This window comes from Apis florea, unplaced genomic scaffold (assembly GCF_048593485.1).
Source record: "Apis florea isolate Af1SG1 unplaced genomic scaffold, ASM4859348v1 contig_2291_pilon, whole genome shotgun sequence".
Classification (NCBI taxonomy): domain Eukaryota; kingdom Metazoa; phylum Arthropoda; class Insecta; order Hymenoptera; family Apidae; genus Apis; species Apis florea.
Genome location: NW_028256553.1, coordinates 1,450,955 through 1,478,334, shown reverse-complemented (window position 1 = coordinate 1,478,334; position 27,380 = coordinate 1,450,955). Strand labels below are relative to the sequence as shown.

The 27,380-nt window shown below is 22.9% G+C and overlaps 8 protein-coding genes across 9 annotated transcripts; 3 read left to right on the top strand and 5 right to left on the bottom strand.

Annotated features, from left to right (window-relative positions):
- Positions 1 to 26: 26 nt before the first annotated feature.
- LOC100863920 (leucine-rich repeat protein soc-2 homolog) lies at positions 27 to 2,349 on the top strand. The gene has a single exon (XM_003689592.4). It carries the CDS (start codon positions 187 to 189, stop codon positions 2,017 to 2,019), a length of 1,833 nt encoding a protein of 610 aa, XP_003689640.1. The 5' UTR covers positions 27 to 186; the 3' UTR covers positions 2,020 to 2,349.
- A 4,206-nt stretch (positions 2,350 to 6,555) lies between these two features.
- Positions 6,556 to 8,199, top strand: LOC100865972 (uncharacterized). 2 transcript variants are annotated; one of them, XM_086903375.1, is made up of 4 exons: positions 6,556 to 6,665; positions 6,750 to 7,020; positions 7,177 to 7,326; positions 7,406 to 8,199. In XM_086903375.1, the coding sequence occupies exons 2-4, from the start codon at positions 6,986 to 6,988 to the stop codon at positions 7,695 to 7,697; spliced, it is 477 nt and encodes a 158-aa protein (XP_086759501.1). In that variant the 5' UTR covers positions 6,556 to 6,665; positions 6,750 to 6,985; the 3' UTR covers positions 7,698 to 8,199. The 2 variants fall into 2 exon arrangements, with proteins under 2 accessions (XP_086759501.1, XP_003689656.1); XM_003689608.3 differs by having other exon boundaries at positions 6,606 to 7,020.
- Positions 8,080 to 12,202, bottom strand: Mcm2 (DNA replication licensing factor Mcm2). Its single transcript, XM_003689662.4, has 15 exons — positions 12,063 to 12,202; positions 11,662 to 11,831; positions 11,415 to 11,578; positions 11,237 to 11,319; positions 10,963 to 11,145; positions 10,678 to 10,889; positions 10,400 to 10,592; positions 10,129 to 10,332; positions 9,826 to 10,057; positions 9,498 to 9,748; positions 9,269 to 9,433; positions 8,899 to 9,198; positions 8,649 to 8,831; positions 8,413 to 8,568; positions 8,080 to 8,345 (listed from the first exon to the last, which is right to left on the bottom strand). Exons 1-15 carry the CDS (start codon positions 12,063 to 12,065, stop codon positions 8,217 to 8,219), a joined length of 2,628 nt encoding a protein of 875 aa, XP_003689710.1. The 5' UTR covers positions 12,066 to 12,202; the 3' UTR covers positions 8,080 to 8,216.
- Positions 12,203 to 12,422: 220 nt separating this feature from the next.
- On the bottom strand, positions 12,423 to 13,566 carry LOC105737252 (vacuolar ATPase assembly protein VMA22). The gene is made up of 2 exons (XM_012494570.3): positions 13,176 to 13,566; positions 12,423 to 13,009 (listed from the first exon to the last, which is right to left on the bottom strand). Exon 2 carries the CDS (start codon positions 12,946 to 12,948, stop codon positions 12,445 to 12,447), a length of 504 nt encoding a protein of 167 aa, XP_012350024.1. The 5' UTR covers positions 12,949 to 13,009; positions 13,176 to 13,566; the 3' UTR covers positions 12,423 to 12,444.
- On the top strand, positions 13,430 to 14,732 carry MrgBP (MRG/MORF4L binding protein). Its single transcript, XM_012494562.3, has 4 exons — positions 13,430 to 13,566; positions 13,722 to 13,843; positions 13,918 to 14,278; positions 14,374 to 14,732. The coding sequence occupies exons 1-4, from the start codon at positions 13,461 to 13,463 to the stop codon at positions 14,526 to 14,528; spliced, it is 744 nt and encodes a 247-aa protein (XP_012350016.3). The 5' UTR covers positions 13,430 to 13,460; the 3' UTR covers positions 14,529 to 14,732.
- On the bottom strand, positions 14,348 to 15,261 carry LOC100867755 (Ribosomal protein S28b). The gene has a single exon (XM_003689622.4). The coding sequence runs from the start codon at positions 15,259 to 15,261 to the stop codon at positions 15,064 to 15,066; it is 198 nt and encodes a 65-aa protein (XP_003689670.1). The 3' UTR covers positions 14,348 to 15,063.
- Positions 15,262 to 16,753: 1,492 nt separating this feature from the next.
- Positions 16,754 to 19,892, bottom strand: LOC100872158 (stromal membrane-associated protein 1). The gene is made up of 8 exons (XM_003689577.4): positions 19,425 to 19,892; positions 18,734 to 18,867; positions 18,459 to 18,626; positions 18,150 to 18,354; positions 17,805 to 18,080; positions 17,457 to 17,743; positions 17,246 to 17,392; positions 16,754 to 17,173 (listed from the first exon to the last, which is right to left on the bottom strand). The coding sequence occupies exons 1-8, from the start codon at positions 19,540 to 19,542 to the stop codon at positions 17,057 to 17,059; spliced, it is 1,452 nt and encodes a 483-aa protein (XP_003689625.2). The 5' UTR covers positions 19,543 to 19,892; the 3' UTR covers positions 16,754 to 17,056.
- Positions 19,893 to 20,988: 1,096 nt separating this feature from the next.
- Positions 20,989 to 25,720, bottom strand: LOC100870210 (venom serine protease Bi-VSP). The gene is made up of 7 exons (XM_003689640.4): positions 25,463 to 25,720; positions 24,782 to 24,867; positions 22,727 to 23,017; positions 22,122 to 22,418; positions 21,766 to 21,867; positions 21,542 to 21,693; positions 20,989 to 21,366 (listed from the first exon to the last, which is right to left on the bottom strand). The coding sequence occupies exons 2-7, from the start codon at positions 24,846 to 24,848 to the stop codon at positions 21,211 to 21,213; spliced, it is 1,065 nt and encodes a 354-aa protein (XP_003689688.3). The 5' UTR covers positions 24,849 to 24,867; positions 25,463 to 25,720; the 3' UTR covers positions 20,989 to 21,210.
- Between the last annotated feature and the right edge of the window lie 1,660 nt (positions 25,721 to 27,380).

The window sequence follows — 27,380 nt, the reverse complement described above, 5'->3', positions numbered from 1 at the left end:
TGGTTGATTTTTGGAACAGTATTGAATATTCGTAGGTTTAGTCTTCAGACAGTTTCGAGTTTGCGCTACTTGCAGTGGAAGACATCGATATGTCAATACTTCTACAATACGAAATCTTTAAAATGATGTCGTAAAAATACAAAAATATACTCAAAAAATAATCGTAATTACGATAGTGATTAGGTTATGAAAAAGTCGAACAAATATTGGATAGGTGTGGGTAACATTTCAACAGTGTGTTTGTCCGAAGTAAAGAGGGACCGTGAGGACCTCGAAGACAATCTTCCGACTTTTTACATGAAGGAACAAGATATTCCTGAATATCTTGAAGGCTGTGGTTTAACCACCTGTACAGCCGGCGACATGCCTGAAGATGTAGACGTTCTACGGGATAATAAAGACCACACAAAAGAAAAAAAATTATCATCTGCATCCATAGCAGGACCTGATACCAAAAAAACAGTAACTGTCAAACATCCCGAATCAAATAAACCGAAACCAACTACAAAAAAAGGCAAACCGATACAAGCAGATTTAGATGTTTCTAAAGAATTTACGAGATGTAGAGAAGAATGCTTAGAGCGACTGGATTTAAGTAAATCTAACATTACTCATTTACCAAGTACGGTACGGGATTTGACGCACTTAGTCGAGTTTTATCTATACGGTAATAAACTCGTAACATTACCGCCAGAAATCGGTTGCCTTGGAAATTTGGAAACATTAGCTTTGAGTGAAAATTCTCTGACAAGTTTACCAAATACATTAGAGAATTTGAAATCTTTAAGAGTTCTTGATTTAAGGCATAATAAGTTGAGTGAAATACCTGATGTCGTGTACAAGTTGACGAATCTCACAACTTTGTTTTTACGCTTTAATCGAGTTCGATATGTAAGTGATAATATACGCAATTTGACAAATTTGACAATGCTAAGTTTGAGAGAAAATAAAATCAGAGAACTTCCAGCTGGTATTGGCAAATTAATCAATTTAATAACATTTGATGTTTCTCATAATCATTTGGAGCATTTGCCTGAAGAAATTGGAAATTGTGTCCAGTTATCTACACTTGATTTGCAACATAATGAGCTTTTGGATATTCCAGATACAATTGGAAATTTAATCTCATTAACAAGATTAGGACTTAGATATAATAGATTAACTAATATTCCAAAGTCCTTAGCAAATTGTAAATTAATGGATGAATTTAGTGTAGAAGGAAATCAAGTATCTCAATTACCAGATGGATTACTTGCAAGTCTCTCTGATTTAACAACAATCACATTATCTCGGAATGCTTTTACTGCATATCCATCAGGAGGACCAGCTCAGTTTACAAATGTTTATTCTATCAATCTTGAACATAACAAAATAGATAAAATACCATATGGTATTTTTTCTAGAGCAAAGAATCTTGCAAAGTTAAATATGAAAGAAAATCAATTAACTGCTTTACCATTAGATATTGGTACATGGATCAATATGGTTGAATTAAATTTGGGTACAAATCAACTTACAAAAATTCCTGATGATATTCAATGCCTTCAAAATTTAGAAGTTTTAATATTATCTAATAATTTATTAAAACGTATTCCTGCCAGCATAGCAAATTTACGTAAACTCAGAGTGTTAGATCTTGAAGAGAATAAAATTGAATCTTTACCAAATGAAATTGGTTTTCTAAGAGACTTGCAGAAGTTAATTTTACAATCGAATCAGGTAACTTCTTTACCAAGAGCAATTGGACATTTAACAAATTTAACTTATTTAAGTGTTGGAGAAAATAATCTAAACTATTTACCTGAAGAAATTGGTACATTAGAAAATTTAGATTCACTTTATGTAAATGATAATGCTAATTTACACAATTTACCATTTGAATTAGCTCTATGCACAAATCTCAGTATTATGTCAATTGAAAATTGTCCACTTTCTCAAATACCACCAGAAATAGTTGCAGGAGGACCTTCCTTAGTAATTCAATTTTTAAAAATGCAAGGACCCTATCGATCCATGTAACAAAATTAAAAAAAATTATTTTATGACTTAGATGTCGATTCTTAATAAGAGTGATACAGAAATAAATGATATTTGATATCAATATTTATTAATATTAAATTTTCACTGTAATGATCTCACATCAATAAAAATTATATAAATATAAATATATAATATAAAAAAAATGTGCATATATTTGTATTCTCATAAGATAAACTATAAATAATCATATATCTGCGATACATTTTCAATATGAGAAAAGAAACATATATATAAATATATTATAATTGTAATTGTAAAATTGGTGCTTGAAAATATGCACAACAAATAATAAAACTACAAGAAAATGAAGTCATAATAAAATATTTTAGATACAATAAAAAAAAACATTATACTCACATTTTATTAATATGATATAGTTTATGATATTTTATTCATCTATTTTATCTGTTTTATATATATTATTTAGTAATCTTATAAAATGTAATATATTTTAATTTGCATGCAATATATTGTTTTACTATTGTATAGTATAATTCTATATTACAATTATTTTATAATTTGATAACTTGATAGTATTTATGCCATAGCAAATTCATTGAATTTACAAATTTACAAATTTATTACACAGATACCTGAAAATATTCTTAAATGTATAGTTATTATTTTCAGGATATAAATTACTATAAATCATATATATATATATATATATATATATATATATATATATATATATATATATATATATATATATGGAATGAATAATAAATTATTCAACTAAAGAAATACAATTAAGAATCGGCATCAACAATTTTACATTTCAGTTACTGCTATTCATTGCCATATAAACAAAATATTTTGATGATAAAATTAAACTAATTTTTAGAATAATAAGTTTATTTTGTAATATAGTATGAAAGTATATATTATTTCATATTACATTATTAGTTATGAAAGTTTCAATTATAAGAAATTTTATAAGAAACTATTCTTTCAGAAAAAAACATGTATTTATATGCATGCTATAATGAATAATATATTATTTTTTTTATTTCTAAAATTATGTATGAGGAAATTTTATATTTAAACATCATGAATAATTACAAAAAAAATTTTTTATATTTGTTAAATAAGTTGCAATATTAAGTGGCAATTATCTAAATTTTAATAATACTTCATTTATTTATATTCAAATAAATTTACAAAATAATTAAAATTTATGAAATTTTTTAATCAATAAATTACGTTTTTATAATTATTAAAATTGAAATATTTAATTGAATAATGTGCTCTCATTAGATAAAAGAGCCATTAAATGTATATTATATATTATTATTATTTAATTTTGGCAATATATTATTATCAAATCATTTTTTGCTAAGTTCCATAGATAGTAATTTTTAACATAATTTAAAAAAACATTTTTTTGACATTAAAGTTTTTGTACTTTATATGCATTAAAATATGTGTAATGCCAATATAAATTATAAATGATAGTATTACACATATTATTTTATGGGTTAATTATATATAAACTTAGATATATGTGTACATATATAAATGTTTATATTGGATTTATGAAGTTGATTGGATTTTATTTATAACCATATAGCAATATATTGATTTTTTACACATATTACATATTTCTATATACATGTGAATATCTGACAAGTATATTATTTTCTTGTTATAAAGTATAATAATAATAATAAAAACAATCACAAAAACTTGATTTATAATTCATATTACTGTAATGGCTGTGCAATAATAAATTAAATAATTAAAACAAATTAGCACAATTCTATATTTATTAATTGTAATTCAAAATAATATCATATTAATATATTGTAAGTTAACAAACAGATATTTTTTACTCATTAATTAGTGTTTTTTCAATATATTGAAAACATTTATCATATGCTTAATTAAAAATAAAATTATAAATGTTGTGAAATATGTAGGATAAATATTGATATTCATCTATTCTCATTCAATTTTATTAAGTTACAACATTTTAAATAGAAATAGAAATTTTTTTTTTAAATAGAAATATAAAATTTTAATTTTATAAATTATTAAAATATATAAAACATATAATGGAACTTAGCAAATTTTTAATTATAAATTAAAAAAAATATATGTCTGTTCTGTAATTACTCATTGATGTACATAAATGTATGATTTGTTATATGTCTATTTATATAATTTTTTCCATAATAGTTTCAAGTCCATAATATGTTTCAAATATATTACAATATAATGTATTTATATTAAACTTTGTCTTTCAAACTTCTACTTCATGGAATAAAGATCGATAATAATATTGCATAAGATTTTATCTAACTTCATGTTAAAATTTTTTTCTTTATACAATAGTAAATTTTATAGATAATACTAATAATAATATATGTTTTATGCAATTATGTAATAATGTATAAGTTGATTGAAAGTTAATATCAATTTATAGGATTCATGTCAAAATGATTATATTTTAATTAAACAATAATAATTATGGATATAATTTATAAAATATCATACATTTATCTTCTCTACTAAAAAGATGTACAAAATATTGAAATTAAGATATGATTTTCTTTTAACAGTATATGTGTATGTTTAACACACATTAAAATAGAATATCAGAATATATGCAAAAGTTGCCAAAAGAAATACTACAATAAAAATTATTGTGATAAACTGTTCAACAGTTTTAAAATATGTAAGTAATATATTATATTGTATGATTGGAAAATGATTAAAATTTATATTAAAATTTAAAATAGATTGCTTCTCAAATTATAATCTTGTTGAATAGTCTATCAAATGCGACATTACATGTATAATTTTAAAATCATAATATTAATGTAATTCAATATACATATATGATTATATAAAATGCTGTATATTTCTAAATATATAAATATATTATAAACATTTCAGGATTTTTTATTTTATTATAGGTATCATTTATAATGTTACAATTAACTTAAAATTTTTCATAATACATTAAAAATATATTGTATTATTGTTAAGAAATTAAATATACATTTTTTTTTTATAATATTAATTTTTTTTTCTTATTCTGAATTTTTTACACTTTTTTCAAATTTACGAGAAATATGACTACGTTTTTTCATAATAAATCTGCCAAACTTTACATTGGTTTTAATATCATAACACTATAATATAAAATATGTATATGAATATATAGTAAAAAAAATATATATTAATAAATCATACTTTAAATAATAAGTATTCTATACTTCTTTAAATCCTTCAATGATGTTAGGAGAACAAGATAAAAGTTTATTTTCTTTAATATTATCATGAAAATTAGATTTTTCAAATAATTTTTTTGCACTCATAAATCTTTCAGATGTACTTGTTGACTTCTGATTAATATTTATATTATATAAATTCAAAGAATTTTCTGTAGTAGTTATTAATCTAAAATTAATATATATATATATAATTTTTTTTAATTCGAAATATTTATGAATATAAATGTTACTTTAATTAACTAATTTAATTATAATTATACCTTATAACTTCTAATAATTCCTTTGAAAATAATTTTAAATTATTTAAAATAAATTTATAATTTTTTAAATCTTTTTCTATATTTTTATCACAAATTAGATTTATCTTATTATTAATAATGTTAATTTCATCTTTTAACTTCGTTACTATATTATTATACATATTGATTTCTTTTAAATTTTCATTGATTGTAATATTATATTCACATTCATAAAATTTGTTTAATTTCATAACATTAGAATTTGTATTAAAAATAGAATTAAAATTATGCATCAAAGAAAAATTCCAAATTTTATTACAAAATTCATCTTCTTTAATCCAAACACTGTAATTTATATTATCCTATAAAATGACAATTTATTTTAAATCAATATAAAATTGAAAAAATATATAATTTAATTAACATATTAATTTTTAGAAAATTTTAATTTATTTAAGATTAATTTATTTAAGAAAAATTAATTATTATCATATTATATTTTATATTATTATTTGTTTATATTTTATAATATATATATACATGTGTATATTCTAAGTTTATTAATAATTTATTTTTATTTGTTAATAATTTACCAATTCTTCATGTTTTTCTTTAAGAGTTTTTTTTTTTAGTTGAAGAGTATTATTTCTTATATTTAAAATATTCTTGATAATCTTTAATTCTATATCTTTATTAACGTATTTTATTAAATGTTCATCATATAAAGAAGACATAATTTTTTAATATATATAGATATATATATTAATTATAAAAATATATCATAAATATGTCCATAATTGAATGCATTTTTATGTTATATTATCTGGAAGCTACGAATCATTTATTATTGTTTTCAAATAAAATATTATTGATTTAGAATAATTTAGATAATAATTCTATTGAAATAAAAGAAATTCTAATTAAATGTAACAATTACAAATATACAGAACACATCATATATCATTTTTGAAATATTTTTTTATGTCACAACTTTTAATTTCTGATCGGTAATACAGACATGAGATACAAAATTTCATAAGATTGTAGTTCTATTTTGTATGTAATCTATGATTATTAAATAAGAATATTTTTTTTTTAAAAAGGCATATCTGCAAATATCTATTTATCATAATTTATTTTTTAAATTGTGAGAAATAATTAATTCATTGAATATTAAAAATTAAGAAATCAAAAAATTTTATCTATTTTATCTATTTTTTTTTCTTTTTAGTCTTATAATATTAATAGTGATTCTTGATTGGTGATTTTCATTAAAATATTGTCAAATAACTTACCACATATGTATATATAGTATTCAAAAGCTATTTATATTATGGTGTGTGATGGAAGCTTATTGAATAAAGTAACCTATTTCGTATATAAACAAACTTCATTTGAAATTTTATACAGCATCGAATATATATAACTAACGGATTAAATATTTTAAATTATGAATATAAATATAATATGAGTTCAAACGGTCTGAAAGCATTAAAAAAAAGGTTAGTATAAATGTGAAATATTTTTTAGTTTTTCCTCAATAATTAATAAAATAGAATATATTTTTATAAAAGTTTAAAAATTAGAAAATAATAAATACATCGTAGCATAGCATATAATTGCAAGTAATTTAAGCTATTTTCTATTAATATCTATAGCAATTCTTATCCACAAAAAATACGATGTCAAAAATGCCTAGAAATAGGACATTGGAGTTATGAATGTAAGGGAAAGAGGAAATATTTACATAGATCTTCACGTACATCACAACTGAAGAAAGCTTTAATGAAACAACAAGAACCTAATGGGTAAATTTGTAAAAGATGATTTAAGTTATCAAGTTTTAAAATTCAAAAAACATAATGTTAATAAATTGCATATTTACAGTGAAGAACAGAAGAAAGAAGTAAAGAAAAGTCGTTTACAGAAAAAAATGAAAGGAGAATTTAGTAGTTCCAGTAATACAAATTCTAGTGCTGAAAGTAGTAGTAGTAGCAATGATAGTAGCACTAGTAGTTCATCTTCAGATAGTGAATCAGACTCTAGTGATAGTGTTTCTAGTAGCAGCAGTGGTAGTAGCAGCAGCAGTAGTAGTAGCAGTAGCAGTAGCAGTAGTAATAGTAGCAGAAATAGTAACCATTGTAACAATTTTCTATTTTCACAAAGATATAATGTTTAAACTATTTTAGATAAAAAAACAAAAATCTTTCAATAGATCCAGTTTTTAAATATTTATGAAATATTTGAATAATTCATATACAATAAATAAATATATACATATAATATATATATATATATATATATATATATATATATATTATAATTTCATTGTACAAAATTAAGATATCTAAAAAGTACTTACATGTAACATAATTTTAAATAATAATTTATATAATCTTGTAATAGAATTTTGTTATTTATATATATTATGATACCAATACTTCTTAATTATATCAATATTTGTAACTAAAAAAGATCATAATTTTGTACCAAGAACATTTTCATAAATTAGAAAGTATTTACTTATAAAATCAAGAATATGAAATATAAGTGTTATAAAATTTAGTAAAACAAATTAATTTTTTATTGAACTAATATATCAAAATATAATTCATTGTAAAAATTATGTTAATATGATGAACAATATCATGTTGTAAATAAAATTATAATTGCATTCCTAATTATTTTTAGTGTTTCTTCAATCATCAATAGTTTCAGGAAGTGTTTGTATTATTACTTTTCTTTTTGAATCATAAATAAAATTATTTGATTTGAAAATATCACTTTCATAAAATGGTTGAAGATTGTGTATATCGATTTGTTTAGCCTAAAAGAAAAGAAAGATTTTAATTACTAAAGTTTATAAATTTATGAAATAAATAAATAATTTATACCCGATCTAATAAATCTTTTTCTGAAATTTCAATTGTTGTAATACGATTTCCGCGAATAGCTTTTTGAAATGCTAAAGTATCTAATGTAAGCTGTCTAAGTATATAATATAGAAGTTCAGTATGATTTTTCTGGAATGATAGATATTTTTGGAAGGTCTAAAAAATAATAAAACATTTGTTATAATTTCAATAAAATTGTTGTATATATTGTATTTATTTTTATATTTTATACTTACTTGGCGCATACTTTTCATTACTGAATATTTTTGTGTATCAACAAAACTATCAAGCATCATTCTAATGGCAAGATTGATATCAGTTTCTTGAACATGATCACGCAAATGCATTTTAGCACTTGCTTCTGCCATACGTATAATACTTTCTATGTGTCGTACGGTAATTGGTAAGCTTCCAGTGGCCTATTAATCGTTAAAATATGTATTTCTGAGAACTTCTATAAATATTATATAAATATTTGTAACTTACCAAACTTTCTTGTCTTAATTGACTGTATAATTTTGCTACTTTATCTTGATCAATATTCGTTAATTTAGGATGAATATTTTGTCGTGCATAAACTATATATTTTTTTAAAAGATCTTGTGGAATAGATATATCATGTGTATTATCTATAGTAGATATTACTTTTCCTGCATTTGTTGGATGATGTTTTATATGAGAGTTTACAACAAATTTAGCCAAATGTCGATCTTGCATAGGATCTATTTCATCTTTTACCACACAAAGAATATCAAAACGAGATAAAATTGGTTCTGATAAATCTACCTAAGTAAAAAGAAAAAAAAAGTATAAACATAATTTATTGTATTTTTATATATATATATATATATCTTACATTTTCTGAAAATGTCATACTAGCATCATATCTTCCTCCAATGGGATTAGATGCAGCTATTACTGAACATCTAGCATTAAGTGATGTAACAATTCCAACTTTTGAAATGGAAATACTTTGTTGTTCCATAGCTTCATGAATAGATGTTCTATCTTGATCATTCATCTAAAAATATAATAATATAAAACATAATGTTTATATTCTATCACAAATATTTTATAAAATGTACCTTATCAAATTCATCAATAAGACAAATTCCATGATCAGCAAGAACTAGGGCACCAGCTTCTAATGTCCACTCACGAGTGGTTGGTGATTTTCTTACAAAAGCAGTTAATCCTACGGCCGAAGCTCCCTGACCTGTTGTAAATACTGATCTTGGTGCAATTTTTTCAACATATTTTAAAAATTGAGATTTAGCTGTTCCTGGATCTCCACATAATAACACATTGATATCTCCTCTGACTTTATGCTTATTACCTAAATAATGATAAGAATTTTGTATAATTATTATATAGAAAAAAATATATAGAAAACAATATTGAAAATGAAAATACCAGGATTTTTTGGCTCTCCTCCAAATATTGCTAATGCTAAAGCTCTCTTTGTATATTCATGACCATAAATTGAAGGGGCAATACTTGCAATAATGCGATCAGTAATTTGATGATCTTTGCTTAAACCAATAATACTAGAAACATCTTCTTCAGTCAAAGATTCTACAATTTCTTTAGAATCTTTTACTTGTAAATGATTAGCAAGAAGAACCGTTGCAAATACTGGAAAACCCTTAAATAACAAATAAATATTAAATAATTAACATTAAAATTTTTAAAATAAGCATATTAAATAACTTTTACTTGTTCTGTATTCAAAGAACCATCATAATTATTCGTATAAATAGCTGTAACATCTACTTCATCCCCGGGTTTACAACGATCACAGAGATCTGATAAAAGAATACATTCTTTACTTCTAGGAATTCTTCCTGCAGGAATTTTGCCTGGTGATTCTTGAATTGTAATTTTTTGATAATTTCTATATATTGTTTGCTCCATATTAATCTATAATTAATATAAATACAAATATACAAAATAAATTTAATAAATATATAAATAAGATAATATTTACCATGAAAGGTCCAATGCTTTGACATTCAGGACATGAACCAGGTTTAACTTCAGTATTTTGATTTTGTACAAAAGGACCAAGTATATATCCACATTTTGTACAATCATATTTTACAACAGACAATTGTGGTAATACTCCTGTGGTTGCAGTAACAACTCCTAGAGTACGGACTAGTTGATTCAAATGTAATTTCCTATTTTTTATCATATAATCTATTATTTCTATCTATTATAAAATAATATACTTTATAAAAAAAATATAAATAGCTATATTTTTACCTAAATGTACGAATTTCTTCTATTAATGGTAATTCTGATATTCTAACATGAATCTCACTTGTAACTCTTTCATAACTAGGAAATATAGTTAATACCAATTCTTTTGCTACTTCATCAAATATTTCTAACATTTGAAATGGTGCTTCTGGTAAAAAATATGCCAATACATGCTCTTTACTAGCAAGTATAGGGAATTCCACAATAAAGCTAGACTATTAAAAAATGACAATTTTTTTTTACATCTTAATATGATTATTATTAAAGAATTAATAATAGAAAATATACTTGATTACTCTCGCACATATGACGAATTCGTTCTTTATACATATACTGTCCTTTTGAATTGGTATGTGTACGAAGAAAGCTTTTAAAACGATTAGAAATTTCAGTTTTAGGTCCTAACATAGACACCCATTCTTTAACTGAATGACCTTTGGTATCTTCTAAATTTTCAATAGATTCAATCATCTGTACAAATAAATATATAGATAAAATATTCTTATGTAATAATAAAACAAGTTATATATATTGTTATATATATAGCAGATAAGAATTTTACTTCTGTGTCTTCAATTTCACCTATTGCTGCTTTTTCAGCTATACGTCTTTTACGAGCTTGCATTTCTTCTTCATCACTTTCATCTTAAATATGTAAAGATATATATTATATTTGTTATTGAAAAAATATATTTATTATCATTATAAAATTAAAAAAATTAAAAAAACTAAAAAAATACCATAAAGTAAATATCTATCATCTCTGATAATGCCTGCTGCCCGATCTCTTTTACGCATAGCAGCTTCAGCAGCTGCACGTTCTCCTTGAGACATTTCTGAATAATCCTCATCATCTACTACATCTGGATCATATCTATCTAATTCTGGCATAGGACGATAATCACTAAAATATTAAATAAAATATTAAATAAAATCAAATTTCATATTATATATATTTTTTTATATAATAATAAAAAAAAAATTTACGCTTCCATATTATCTCCAAATAATTCCTCCCCTTCTTCTTCTTCTTCTTCCTGATTAACATCATTGTCATTGCCAAGTAAATCAGATTCATCTTCAAATGGTTCATCTATTTCTGGTGCAGGAGATGTCATTGCTTCTGTATGTCTATCAGAACGTGCTGGACTAGAATCCTAAAAAACATATAAAAATATTTATATATTTAATATGAAATGATTGAATTAGGAAATTAATAAAAATTAAATTAAATTAAAGTATAAAATAAAATTATTCATTTTTTAATTCATTTATCAATATTATATTTTAAAATAATTGATTTGAATATAAATATAAATAATATTTTTTTTTATAAATATAAATTATATTTTACAAATTTAAAAATTATAATGTTTTTAATATCTTACCATTGTATCGAAATATCGCGGCAATCAAACGAGTCCGTAAATAAAAATACTTATAACATTAATAAGAATAATTCTTCTTTCTTCCTACTTTAAGCTTAAACTAAAAAGTATGTATGAATTGGCGGGAATTTCTTTAAGACTTATTTAGTCATGCCAACATTTCTTAATAAATAACTATAATTGACCAATAGTAGAAATTCTTTATATAAAATAAATGAAATTATTGGATAATGAAATTTGTTACATTTTCATTAATTCATTTTTCATTAATTGTAATTAGTTGATATAACATAAATTGTTGTACAAAGATATCTATATGATATAAATTTTTTTATAAAAATAATATATAATAAAACAAAATAAAACAAAATTTATATAATTTTTATTTTTTACTGACATTTGTTGAACAAGAAGCATGTTTTAAAAAGTATAAAGATTGTAATTTGTCTACTACAGAAGTAATTTCTGCTTGTATATTTGCTGCTCTTACAATAAGATAAAGAGATTCTTGAAAACGTTTTTGTGCAATTCGTAAACTCTGTGGGACCAATACTCCAAACCATTTTATAGGATCTTGAATTTCATTTCCAATTTTATCTAACTTTTTTAAACTTATGTCAAAATTTGGAACTATTTTTCCAGTTTCCTCAGTTAATTTTGTTTCTAATTCAAATAATGTAACTACTCTGTCATCATCAACTGGAATCTGTAAAACACTTATACTTTCTTTGCCACGTATGTATTTAGCTTTAGCTAATTCAATGTAACCATCACGCAATATTTTTTCCATTTGGACATTGATATTAATTTTTTCTTCTATTAGTTCTAAATTACGCAATAGATTTTCATCAATAGCTTTACATATATCATCTATACTTTCATGCATATTGTGTACTATTAATATAAAAGTGATGGATTTATTACAATATGATACTGTGGAATATAATCTAAAATATAAAAATATAAAATTATATTGTTAATAATAATATACTATATAATGTTAATAATAAAATATAATAATAATAATATAAGAATTTAATATATATTAATATATATATTAAATTCTTATACATATTTTTATATATTAATTTTTTACAATATTTTTATACATACCAAGGATAAATATTATTTTTATGTTTTTATAAATTATTATAGTTTAATAATTATTATATTTCGTCTTTGTAAATAATTATTTTAATAATTAGTTTTAGTTTAGTAAAAACAAATTTTTTATACGTAATTCAATTTATTTATTCTATTTTTTTTTAAATAATAATGACATGTCATTTCCAAAACTATTAGAATTAAAGCATTTGGCTACACTGCTTGCAGTGCTATTAACTAAAGTATGTGGGTGTTATAAAATTGATACATCGTGTAATTTTATGAATATAAACAATGGCAGTTAAAGAAAAGCAAACGGATACTTCTACTGACGAAATAGAATGGAATATTGAAAATGAAATTCAATTATTCTTTGCTATGAATGGTCATAAACCCGTTGGTAAGATTTAGATTCATATAATAACATTATTTTAGGTTATATTTACATCGATGAAACAAAAAATAAATAAATAAATATTTAATATTATATAAAATATCTAATTTTATAAAAAAAGATATCTATTTAATTAGATTTCGTTAAATATTTTTTTTAAGGTATTAATAAATATTTTCACATGGTTTGCATATGGGAAAAATTTCGTGCTGCAATTCACAAGGATGTATCATTAAAAACAATTTGGGAACATTTAGAATCAATGTATGATCTAATGGCTCTGGTACTTACTATTACTTTAAAAAATTAATTATAATCAATTAAAATAATCTTGATGATTTATTTAAACTATTATAGGATGATATGGAAGATTTACCATTTCCCAGTCAAGAAATAGATTTTTCTTTACCAGAACAAGAATTTTTGGGACCAATTAAATCTCGAAAAAGAGAAGAACCAGAATTAAAACTAAAAGAACAAAGAGATAAATTTAAAGAAATTAAGAAAGAAAAAGATTTTAAAGATATTATGAAAAAAGATACTGTTCTTCGTGATCTTAAAGGAAGTAAAGATATTGATAAAAAAAAGGAAGAATTTAAAAAATATGTAAAAGACATAGAACTCAAAAAAGATAAACTCAGAGAAATTAAAGATATTAGGAAAGACTATAAATCTCCTAAAGGACGATCAAAGGGAAAGGATGATGTTGAAGAAATAGGTATATATATATATATATATATTTTTGATATTTTTAAATGATCTTTAGAAACTAGAAGAAATTAAATAATTAAATTAAATACTTCCTTTATTTAGCTTCAAATGGTAAGAAGGAACGTAAAGATTCTGATTCTGGTCGTGAAAGTTTAAAGAGAGGGCCAAAACGACCAACAAGACAAAGTGTGGATAGCACATCTAAAGCATCCTCTAGTCCACGTGATACACCTCCACCAAAACGAAGGAGAATATAACAATTTGTAAAGTTATTATATGTATATTATATAAATATTGTTTGAATTTTAATATATGAACAAAATGAATCGTGTATTTTTCTATACATGAAACACATGGTAATTATTACTTTAAAATTCAATTTTATAAAAAAATTTTGCATTAAGTCATTGTAAATATTCTGTAATGAAGTAAAAGAAGTATTAAATGTTTATTAAAATTTATAATTTTTTTCGCAAATATATATATATATATAATATAATTAATATAATTAAGTAATTCAGTGATTACAACAAAAATCATGTTATGAAAATAGATAGATAAAACAAAATTTTTTTGATATTGATTGCTCGTTAATCAATATTTATTACAAAGATTATAACATCTTCATTGACATATATATGTAAAAATTAGATGATTAGAAATTTGGCCATACTGAGTTTATCTGTGCTATTGGAATAATTGGTGATCCTCATTTTTGTTGTGGAATGAATTATATTATTAGAGTCCAGACACTATAGAAGATTTTTACGTGTCGGAGATAAATTCTTCTATTTATCGAAGTCTTCTTGCTTCACGTTCAGATTCCAGTAAGGTTAAGAGATCACCTTCTCGTACTGGTCCTTTTACATTCCTGATAATTTGTCGATTTTGTTCACCCAAAAATTCGACTTTTACTTGCGTACATTGTCCTTGTGAACCTGTTCGTCCTAAGACTTTTATAACACGAGCCAAAACTACTGGTTTATCCATGTTGTCTCACGTGGATTTGAAACGACAGAAAAGAGATGTTTTACGGAAATGAAAGAACCTTCACAATCCAGTAATAAAAATGGCAACTTCCGGCTTGTTTATCCAGCAAAATTATTATTGTGTTTAATTAAATGAAATAAAAAAATATAAAATAAAAAAATAGATAATATAAAAATATGTTTATAATTAGTAAGATATATTTTGTAAAAATAAAAATTATTTAATTATCTTAAACAAAAATATATTATCAGTATAATGTATCTATTAATAGATGGCGTTTTGAATTTAAGCACGTTTTTAATGTATTTTTATATACTTAAAAAAAGTAATGAATATGTTATATTATAATTATTTCTTAAATTATTATTTTATGTAATTATTATTATTATTATTAAATTAAAAACTTTTTAAAATTGATTGATTGCTCAATTGTTATTTGGTTTTTATAAATTATATATTATAAATTAGTTATGTAGTTATATATTATAAATTTTTATATATTTTGACAACGTGTACTTTTTTTTGTACTTTTTAGATTTACAATATCTTAAAATATTTCAATGCAGCAACAAGTTAGAAAATTTAATTTGTTTACTACAATTTAAATAATAATGTAAAAAAAAAAAATAAAATAATAAAATAAAACAATCGTGACGAATATGTCTAAAAATTATTGTCGAATTTTAATGTTTGATATCATATAACTTATTAAATTATATTTAAAAAGTATAAAAATATATATGTAATTTTGTTTTATATAAAGTTTTAATTAATAATAATCAATCAATCAATCAAAATTAAAATTCAGTTTTAAATGCATCAATTTTAAGTCATAAATTTTTATAGTTTATCATATATGCTATAATTAAGATGTAAATAATATGTTTACTTCATTAAGTCTTTGTTAGATAATAATAAAAATATTAAATGCATTTTAATAAAAAGTGTTAATTTGATAAAGAATATGAAACTCTAATATTTTTTAATATAATCAATATTGCAATTTATCAATAAAATGCTCTAAACAACACATTACAAGTACAAACAATAACAGTTAATTTTTTAAACACAAAATATCGTTTTTTTCAATTTCAATACTCAATAATACATAAAAATAGCAATCAAATATTTAAAATATTTAATACATTTTTGCATACAAATCTTGCAACATTATTCTAGAAAAAAATTTGTTCTTAAATAATTCAAATCCTTTTTTAAATAAATTAGTTTTTTATATATAATTTGTTAAAGAATTTTACGTTCGTGAAAACTATTATGTATTTTGTTTTTTTCTATTTTTTAAAGTAAAAATGAATTACTAATCATTATACTAAAGATGCTTGTACTTGTTTAAATATAATGAAATCTTTTGCTATGATGAAAGTGGACCCTGATATACACTTGTCATGATTACAAAAGCACCCATTTTAGCAAATAATACAATTACATTGAATATAATGTATATACTGTACGTCACGAATAACTCTTTACAATCAGTCAAAAATTCATTTTTATTTCATTATTATTGTAGTTCCCATTTTTCCAACAATAATGTTGAAAGCTAGCAAAGCTTTAAAAGAGAAATCTCTTAAACTCAAAATACTATATGCATTCACGAATTATTTTTCGAAAATGATAGTATTTGAGTACTTCTTATTTGTGTCTTTGTTGTGTTATATCCCAGAGCAATTTCCAAACTAATATGGAAATATAATCATATTGGATAACGAACGTTTGACACTAGTGTACAACACTGAATGAAATAATCAATCAACTAATAATATTCATAAAACTTTTACTGCCACAAATTGGTGGAAAGCGTTTGTCCGGGAAGTGCAGTAGTAGTGGATTTTCCTGAAGTACTTGAAAAACTTGTGGCACCTAAAGAAAGTTGTGCCATTTGTTGTGGTAACTGAAATATTTATATATTTATAATTTTTATTATATCAATACATTATTATATTACATATCTGAATTTATATACCTGAGAACCAAACGCAATAGATTGTTGTTGCTGTTGTGATGTTAAATTAAAAAAAGGATTACTACCAGGAGCTGGTTGAAGATTTTGTGTTAACATTCCACTCCAACCATTATTACTATTAATATTAGATTGTCCTAATTGCATTACCTAATAATATATGAATTAAATAATGTATTAACAAATAGAATATATTAATATATATTATATATACCATTTGAGATTGCATTGTAATAGTAGGATTGGGTACACCATTCATCTGATTTATCTGGCCTACATGTAAACAATTTCCTAAAGAATTTGATGCCACTGATCCTAATGGAGTAGAATTCATTGCAATTTGATTTTGACTGATAGGTAATTGATTAGATATTTGGTTGGAAAGTTGATTAAGTTGAGTTAAGGAACTTTGTTGATTTGGAAAACTAGTTTGTTGACCAAATGGTATTACAGTTGGTACTTGTTTATATTGAACAGTAGATTGTTGAGCATACATTCCACCTAAATAAGAATAATATAAGAAAAATTGCATCAATATTTCAATTATAATAAATAAATGTACCAGGAACTCCAAACATTGTTGATTGTTGATTACTTGATGTACCATACAAGGCTAAAATACTATCTTTGGACATTTTATTTTTTTCTTGAGGTGATGGTGCTGGTTGATCAAAGAAACTTTCTTCTTCAGTTTTACTTATTGTTGTTGATACATTTGTGGTTGTACTAGAAGTATTATTAGTTGTTGAAGCTACTGAAACTGGAGGTGCAGATAAAAAGGAAGAAAATATATCATCCCCAGCACCATTTATATTTGTTTGATTTATTGCCGGAGCATCTGTTAAAAATTTTTTAAAAAGTATAAATATTTTATATTAATAATGAAATATATATTTAAAAAATTTACCTAAGCCTAGTAAATCTAGGGTTGCAGAATTATTTGCTCTATTAAGTTTAGGACTAACAGAGCTTTTAGGTTTTGGCAACTGAGGCACTACTTCTGACTTTTTTACAGGTGGAAGTATAGCTTGATTATTAGATGTTTTAGAATTTTCTTTTTTCCTTCTACGTTGTCTTTCTGCTTCTTCATCAAGCTCTTTATCCCAATTAACCTATATATTTATTAAAAAAAAGTTTGTACTTAAAGTTTTATATATACATATATATGTATATATACTATATGAATATATTTTTTATTAAAATTTTGATATATTACCTTTGGTAAAGGAGGTGGTACCCACTCTCTGGCTATATATTTTTTATGTTCATACTTTGCACGAATAAAACTTTCAAGACTGCAAACTGTTTGAGGTCTTCGAAAACTATCTGGAAGATTTGCTTCATATACTGCCCTTGCACGGGAATTACCCATTTGTTGTAAACTCTAAAAATAAAAATGTGATGCAATAAGTTCTTTTTATCAATAATTAATTATCAAATTATCAAAAAATATTGATAATTTGAAACATGAAGACAATTAACTAAACATACCACTACTTGCTCTGGTGTCCAAGTATCTAAGTTAACAGATTTAACTTTGCTTATATGAACTCCAAGATTTCTATGTATTCCAGCACAACGAATACATAAGAATATACCTAAATTCCAACTAGCCCATCTTGGTCCTATGCAACATATAAATGTTATTATATATAAAAGAATGTTTTTTTTATTAAATAATATAAGAATTTATTATATATTATAACATTTTATTTTTATATAGAATTTAAATATCAAAATAACTAAAATAATACAAGTTAAAATAAATTAAGCATTTGGAAGAATTTAAGAATTCAGGTTATAATTCTAGAGATTTTGTAGATTTATTATTGTAATATGAAATACATAAAATAAAAAAATTTTGTTTATATAAAAACTTTTTTATTGAAAAATAGAAATAGAAAAATATATTCAAAAATAAGAAATAATGAACTAGGAAAACGAAGTGACGTTTACTCGAAGTCGCTGTCATCTAAGGTTTTATCATAGAAGAATTAAAAATCTATAATATCCTAATAGACAAAACTAGGTCGTTTTCAAATCAATATCGATGCTATAAATGCATTATTACTTATAAAAATATAATTCGTACAACGTTCGTAAGGAGTGCATAATATAATGAGGGTTCATCAGTTGAACAGAGACAAGACATTGCTAGAAAATATACAATTGATGCACGAACCTTTTGCATCGCAGTCGACACAATACTTGTTATCTTCGTCACGTAGCATCTGTATCAAAAGATTTTGACATTTTTCTTGTATTTGCTTGGAACGTTCTTTTTCCAGGCGGGACGTCATTACTGTATAGTGACGAGTTTTACTGCACACAAATCCAAAACAATGTTTTCTTCTACAATGCTGAACACACACGAGAGTCGTCAAGTAGTATGGTCAGCGAACGCCCCCAATAGTTCAATTCGTTACTCACTAAAACGTCATTATAGTTGAAGGAATTCTATTGGATTGTACGTCTCGATATCTTAAACGAAATAATATGTAGATTGTCAATGACCCTATAACATCTATCTTATATATCTATCTATCGAAAATTCTTTGAATTGTATAGTCACTTAAATAAGCAAATATATTAGTGCTCTGTCGATAAACCAAGTAATTAATTGTATATGTATTTAATAAAGTTTTGCATAAAAAGATTTGTAAATTCTTTTATTATTTTTTAAACTATGAGATATAGAACAGATCTGTTATTAGAAACAAAATATAAAATAAAATCTTATAGATTTGAGCACAAATAAGATATAGAGCCAATATTTGATATATTTTCTTGATTCATGACGCAAAATCCCTCTAAGTATTTTAATGTTATTTTCAATATAAAATTGCAATATTAATGATAGAATAAAATTGTAATATTGCTGTAATTGAAAGTGAAAAATTTAACATCATAAGTAAAATATAAATTTTAACATCATAAGATATATGATTTATAATTATATTTTTATATTATTATCTTATAATGTTAAATTTAATAAAAGTATTAATCAAAAATAGATTAAGAAATATTCTATTACAAAAATAAAAAATCATATGTTCAAATAATATAAAATAACATTTATGTTTTAGGATGTTTTAGAAAAAAAATTATAAATTATCATAACCAAAATATAGGATAGATCTATCCATTTTATAGGATTCTTTTTAACTTATTTAATTTTAACTTTCCACGTTTTAAAATCGATTGCGTAAAATGTATTTGATATATAAACATAGACAAATAAACACAGAATATATAAAAGTATAGTACATATAATACTTTTTCATGTTTAGTAGGAGAAAAATATAAACACGATAAGAATTAATCATCAGCGCTATCTCTTGAATGCCAAAGATATTTTAATTTTAAAATTATTCAATGGTACTGATAATTTTTATTCTACTTTATTATTTACCATATTATTATCTTTAAAGAAATATCTTTGACATTCAAAAGATGGTGTTAATGATCAATTCTCAACTTATTTCTACATAAATTTATAATTATTTTTAAAAGTATGAATCCTTAAAAAATTAAGAAAAATAATATTAAAAATAATAATAAAAATAATATAACTATTCAATTGAAAATTCAAATCAGAAGATGTGAAGAAATTAAATAATCTCAATCTTAATTAATTTATTATATGAAATTTTTTTAAGGAATCAAAGATCATCTTGAGTATTCTCTTTTTATGTTATTTATAAATTTAACTTTTGTATGCAGCTATTAAATATAAACAATAACAATGATTTTTCTATAGATTATTATTATGTATTAATACAGAAAATAGTTCAATAGTCAATTAATTTATGGTATAATATATGGTCAAATAAGTGATGACTTTTAAAGTTATATCTATACATATGTACACGTGTATCATAAACTATAAAACAATTGTTTCTTATCTGAACAATACTAAATTTCAACTTTTTTTCAGAAAGAAATTTATTCTTGAAGCATTATTGACTTTACTGCAATGCTGAAATGATAAAATCGAGAAAAGTAGTAACTCTAGTATAGACTCCAGGAAATCCGGGTTCAGCACATTTATAACCATAGGATACAACCCCTATTTGATAATAAAACCGATGTTGTGGTAACATTAGAGGTCCTCCGCTATCACCCTGAAATGATCGTAAAAATAAAATTTGATCAAAAAAAAATAAAGAAACAGATGATCTTTAATCTTCGTTATAATTGATTATAATTAATATATAATTGATTATATATTTTATAATGATTTAATAAATAATAAATAGTAGATAAAGATATCAAAAAGAAAAGATAAAATTCAAATACCTGACAAGCATCTTTTCCACCTTGTCTGTATGCAGCGCATAATACACGATTATCGATCTCAGCGGTTTTAAATTTGGAATAAGCCTGTTTGCATTGTTCATTGCTGATTACTGGCAATTGTACCTCTAATAATATGTTGCTAGCTGGTCCTCCTGTGCAAAGATGAAGAAATAATTTGAAAAAACTAGAATTATTTAATATTGTAATAAAATGATTTTAATTACGGGTTTCAGTTGATCCCCATCCAGCAACGAAGGGATAGTTTCGGTTGAAGGCATTGTTTCGAAGATTGTCTTCTACAGGAAGACAAATGGGATATACGTATTCTGGAAAAATAATAATGAAAATTAAAATGTTTAATTGGAAAAATTCAAAAAAGAAGTGTAGAATTTTTAATAATTAAATTTATTAGAAATTTTAAATAAATCTTAAAAAATAAATATAGAAAAATTTTTTTTTAGTAAAGATATATCTTTAGTATTTTTTTTTTAATTTGTCTTTATAATTTTTTAATATCTTTTTAATATTTAATATTCTGTTTGAGACAGAATAATAATTGTAAAGAATTATTTAGATTTACCCGTAAATTGTATATCTTGGGCTAATCTGAGAACGGCAATATCATTTACGAATGTCTCAGTATTATAATCAGGATGTATCAATTTATCTTCGATTTCCACTTGAATAGGATGAGCGCCATCATCATCTCGTGATAAATCTAAATCTCCGATACGCACCAAGTATAAATTGTTATGAATTGCGCAATGTGCCGCAGTTAGAACGTGTCTAGCTGATATCAAGGAACCTCCACATAGCCATTTTGGTTGCGAAGGGTTCGAACTACGAAAACCTAATGCGGCAAGCCAAGGCCAAGCACCTTAAAAAAAAAATATGATAAATATTTTCAATTAACTTTTCTTTGAATGGATTAAAATAATCAACTAAAAATTATTCTCGATTTCATATTCAATCGGATAAATTTTATTTAATCAGATAATTTTCTATTATATTTTTTCTATAAATTTCTATTATTTTATTTCTATTTCAATGTTTCTATTTTCAACTTGAATAATTATAATAATTATTAATAAATAATAAATAAATTACTTTATTATTGAATAAAAATTATTAAATTGCTTAATCAAAAAAGATCAATATAAATAAGATAATATTTATAATGCATACCAGGTTTAGCTGGGATACCACCAACTACTCTTGTGTGACTGATATTATTGAAACCACATTGTGGTGGTAACAGGGGTCCATACAAATTTTCTTTTACTATTTTGCTCTCTCTGCCTGGATTCTCTTTGCTGGGGCAGCAAACGAATGGATCGTTGTTTTCATACCTGCACAGAGATTGCTTAAGGTAGTTTCTAACTTTTAAGCCTTCCTTCTCTAACAATGTCATCAAAAATTGGCAGCTTCTGATATTGATGCATACGCCTGCTTCTTGATTCGGTGTTGTGCATTGATCTGAAATTTTATGCTTGAAATAAAGCGTCGAATTAAAGTTTTTCATTATAAAAATTTCATCAAAAGTTATTTTAAGAATTTTTGAAGGATTTTGAAAAATAAATCTAATAATACGCTATTTCTCTTGAAATTCGAAATGAATAAAATCTTGATAATTTTTTACATTAAATCGTCATCTGAAATATTTTTACGTATTTTGAAATCTATTTCATTTTAAATCATGGATCATACGTACATACAGATGGCAAGAAAGTGCAATCTCATGAAATATGAAATAAATTTTTAGGATTAAAATCTATTATTAATCATATACATCTATTATTAATTGTAGTAACAAGTAAATATAGAAGTTTTGATATTTATATGATAAATTATTAGATAAAATTATTTTATCTTACCGTATTTAAATGTAAAATAAATTTTGAAGTTTTCAAAGTAACATAATTATAAACGATATTCTTGCCGCGAGCAAAAATGTTAATTTTTAAATGACGTTTTATTATCTTCGGCAACGATTGATTTCCCAGAAAATAAGTATGAGAATTATTAATAATATTTGCATTTTCAGTTACATAATTTCTTATGGAAAACATTAATCAGATTATTAATTTCCGATCAAGTTTGAAATTAATAATAAATGATTAACATATTTTAGTGCAATTTCTCGAAACACGATTCGTATTAGTCAATACGTTGTTTAATGACGTCATAGTTTTTATATTGTAATTATATGTAATTATAACAAGAATAACAATGGATTTTATCATAAAATCTTCTTAGAAACAAATCTACATTGATATCTCTGAAATTACTACTTGAAAATTATATTTTTTCTTTATTGAACTAGTTACGTATTATAAGATTATTAGAGACATAATAGATCAGTATTTTATATACTTTGAGTTACATAAAAAATTTATAACTTTAATAATAGATTTGGAATTCATGCTTCAATGATTTATGATTTATATTTGAGATCAAATAATAATATCGAGAGAATGAAATTGATTTATAATATCAAGTGATATAAATTATCAAACATTGTTAAATTTTAAGTTACGATATAATTTAATAATACAAATTTTGATTGTTTCTTTATAGGTCAGAGTGAAATGGATTCCTATATGATTCATTTTCTTTTTAATTTTCAAGTAAAATAATAATAATAATCAATTAAAATGTTTAATTATTTAGATAAAAAATCTATTTTGTAAAAAAAAAAACTTGGCTTTTAGTTTATAATTTTATTAAAAAAATGAATATTTGACTTGAATTTTAAATAACATATCTTGTTAATATTTTTCTTCAAAATTAAAAAAATTTTAAACGAAATTAAAAAACATTTATAGATGACGACATTTATTCCTAGAATATGAATATATGAATCTTTATATCAGCATCTTATTATGTAAATTATTGATTTTTAGTTGAAGTTATTCTATATCATTAAATAATATATTTTATAGCTTGAATATTGATAAATTTAAAAAAAAATTTCCATCATCCGAGAAAAGAAAATAATTTTAAGTTAGTTGTTAAAAGTTAAATTTACAAATCGTTAACTTCATGAAACTTTACATTTTTAGCACTTTGAAAAAAGAAACGAACGAGTTCATTCGATTTTTATGTTGTCACGTGTAATTCCTTTTTTCGCAGATAAATATCAAAAGTATATTTTCCAATTTTGAAAGTGCACGAAGGTTACGTGACGCGAATATGTAGGAATTTCAAGTACAAAAAAAAAAAAGAACTTGAAACGCAAACCTTGAGCATACACCACGTGAATTAATGGATGCAGAAGACCAATTACCGCCAGACACACAATCAACATCTTGCACTTGGTTATTATTCTAAAATAAGAAATAATTAAGTCAAGTTGAAAAGATATTGAAATTGATAATAAAAGAAACTTGGATCGTATTATAAACTTAATAGCATTATAAACTATTGTGTTAAAAACAAATGTAATTATTTGACAATAGAACTATTGACTTGTAATACATATTTAAATATACATATAGATAATTGATTTCTATTTAAATAAAAATTAGTTTCAATTTTATTGAAAGCATGTCTTTAATAAATAACAAAAAAAATAACAAATTTAAAATTTATATTTTAATTATTAATTATTAATTGCTAATTATACTTCTAATGTCAAAATGAATCATGAATAAATAATAAATTCAAAGGATTTTTTTTTATATGCAATTTCACATTTCTTGAAGTATTTGTTTTAAAAATTTACGAAACGACAATAGCACAACATAATGGAGATAGAACATATTATGTATTACATAAAAATTGCTTTTACGATTGTATTGTTTATTCATATTTCGTCGTTTCAATTGATCATTTTTTAAAAGATGATAGATTTCTGATATAATAATTATTCTATTCTGATGTAATAAGTATTAAAAACAAATCATAATAAATTTCACGAACCTTCTTTCCACACACTTGGCGGTTGACTGAGAGTCTTCCGTCAACACGCTCACTTTTAAAAAATTTTATTTTTCAATGTTTTACGCACGCGCAATGATTATCAATACTATGAAACTTCACATTCTTAAGAAATAAAGATTAACACCTTGTTTTTATCCCTTCTTCAGTCTCTTCTTTATTCCTACCATATTGCTCGTATTTTCCCTTTACATGGAATTTCCTTTTGTTGTCACTCTAAACAAATTTAGCGATTATCTTACCATGTTACTTATTGAAACATCATATATATTGTTTACTACATACATACAAGAAATAATAGACATCGTATGCATTGCACGCAACATATTTGCATTGCTGATTTCTAGAAAATTAAGAAAATATTAACTGAGATGAAGAATGAGAAAAATGAAAGAATTATAAATATGGAATATTCCAGATATTATTTCATTGATATATATTACACATTTTGCAACATAGCTTAATAATTATGATTTAAAAAAAAAAAACAATTTTGAATAATTTGAATCACTAAAATAATATCTGAATCATTAAAATGCCAAATTGGAAATTTATGATTTGAAATCTTACTTATAAGATTTTATCAACGACTATTATCATTATTATACTGTTACCATGCGTTTTTGATAAACTATTTCGCTTATATATTGGAAATAAATATAATTCTGTAGTTTTCCTTGATGCTTTTTTTTTTAGGAGAAAAAAATCAATTCAAAAAATCGCATGATATTAGATTTTTTCTAGATCTTTAGTTTTTGAAATATCCATTGAAAGCTCAAAGAAAATTAAAATTAATCAAACAATGATTATTAATATAACTTTTAAATTTTTTGAAAAATAAAATTCAAATTTTAGTATTTTTATATTTCTGAAAAGCAGTATAAAAAAAATAATACAAGAAAATAAAAATTTTATTTTATTTTTTATAAGATTTTTCATTAAAAAAATGTTTTACATATAAAAAAATAATTATGTACAACTAAGATTTGCATTTAAAATATGTAGAGATTTCAATGTTTGTAATCTCAAATGTGTTCTATTATCTATAATATCTTCAACTATTTATAATATTGAAATCATGGAAATTAAAAATATGATTAATTTAGGCATATTATTTATTTCTTATAGATATTTTTGGATATTTCCTGAATAATTTGATTTTTTTATGATGATTTCCATTTCTGACAAAGACAGAAAGTTATTACGTATTTCCCACGATATAAGTCATGATGAAGTAATATCGGATAATTACATTCGTTTCGCCGAAATAGTTTCGGATTGCTCAATTATCTATAATTACTTTGATATAAAAACCACGATCAAAAAATTATTTTTAATAATATATTGTTATAAATTGTTTTTAATAATAGGGGAATTTCTATATTTTGTATTTCGTTATGAAATTCTCGATATCTGTATTATCTATTTTTTACGATTAATTATTTTACTATTGATAGTTTTATATATAATTTATCTTTTTTTTACGATTTCATCACCATATATGATTTATTATTATTTTTTTTGTAAAAATAAGTATTCATAATAATTCTATTTATAAAATAAATTAGTAGAAAAAAATTTAATGTACGTATAATCTTAGGCTCAATTGGGAATTTTAATCATTAATGAATAAATATCAATCTTACATATATAATTTATAATAATTAAATGTTAAATATTTTTAATATTCAAAGATTATGTTTTCAAATAAAATATTAAAAAATGTTAATGAATGTTAAGATAATGAAATTATTTGAGTTTATCATTTTGATATATGCATTTTGATAATTTTGCAGCAATTTTATTTTGTTATTTAATTCTTTTTAATTTAATTTTCTTTTAGCTAATTATTGAATTATTGAATCAATCATTTGATAGAATAACAAGAGTTAAAATTATC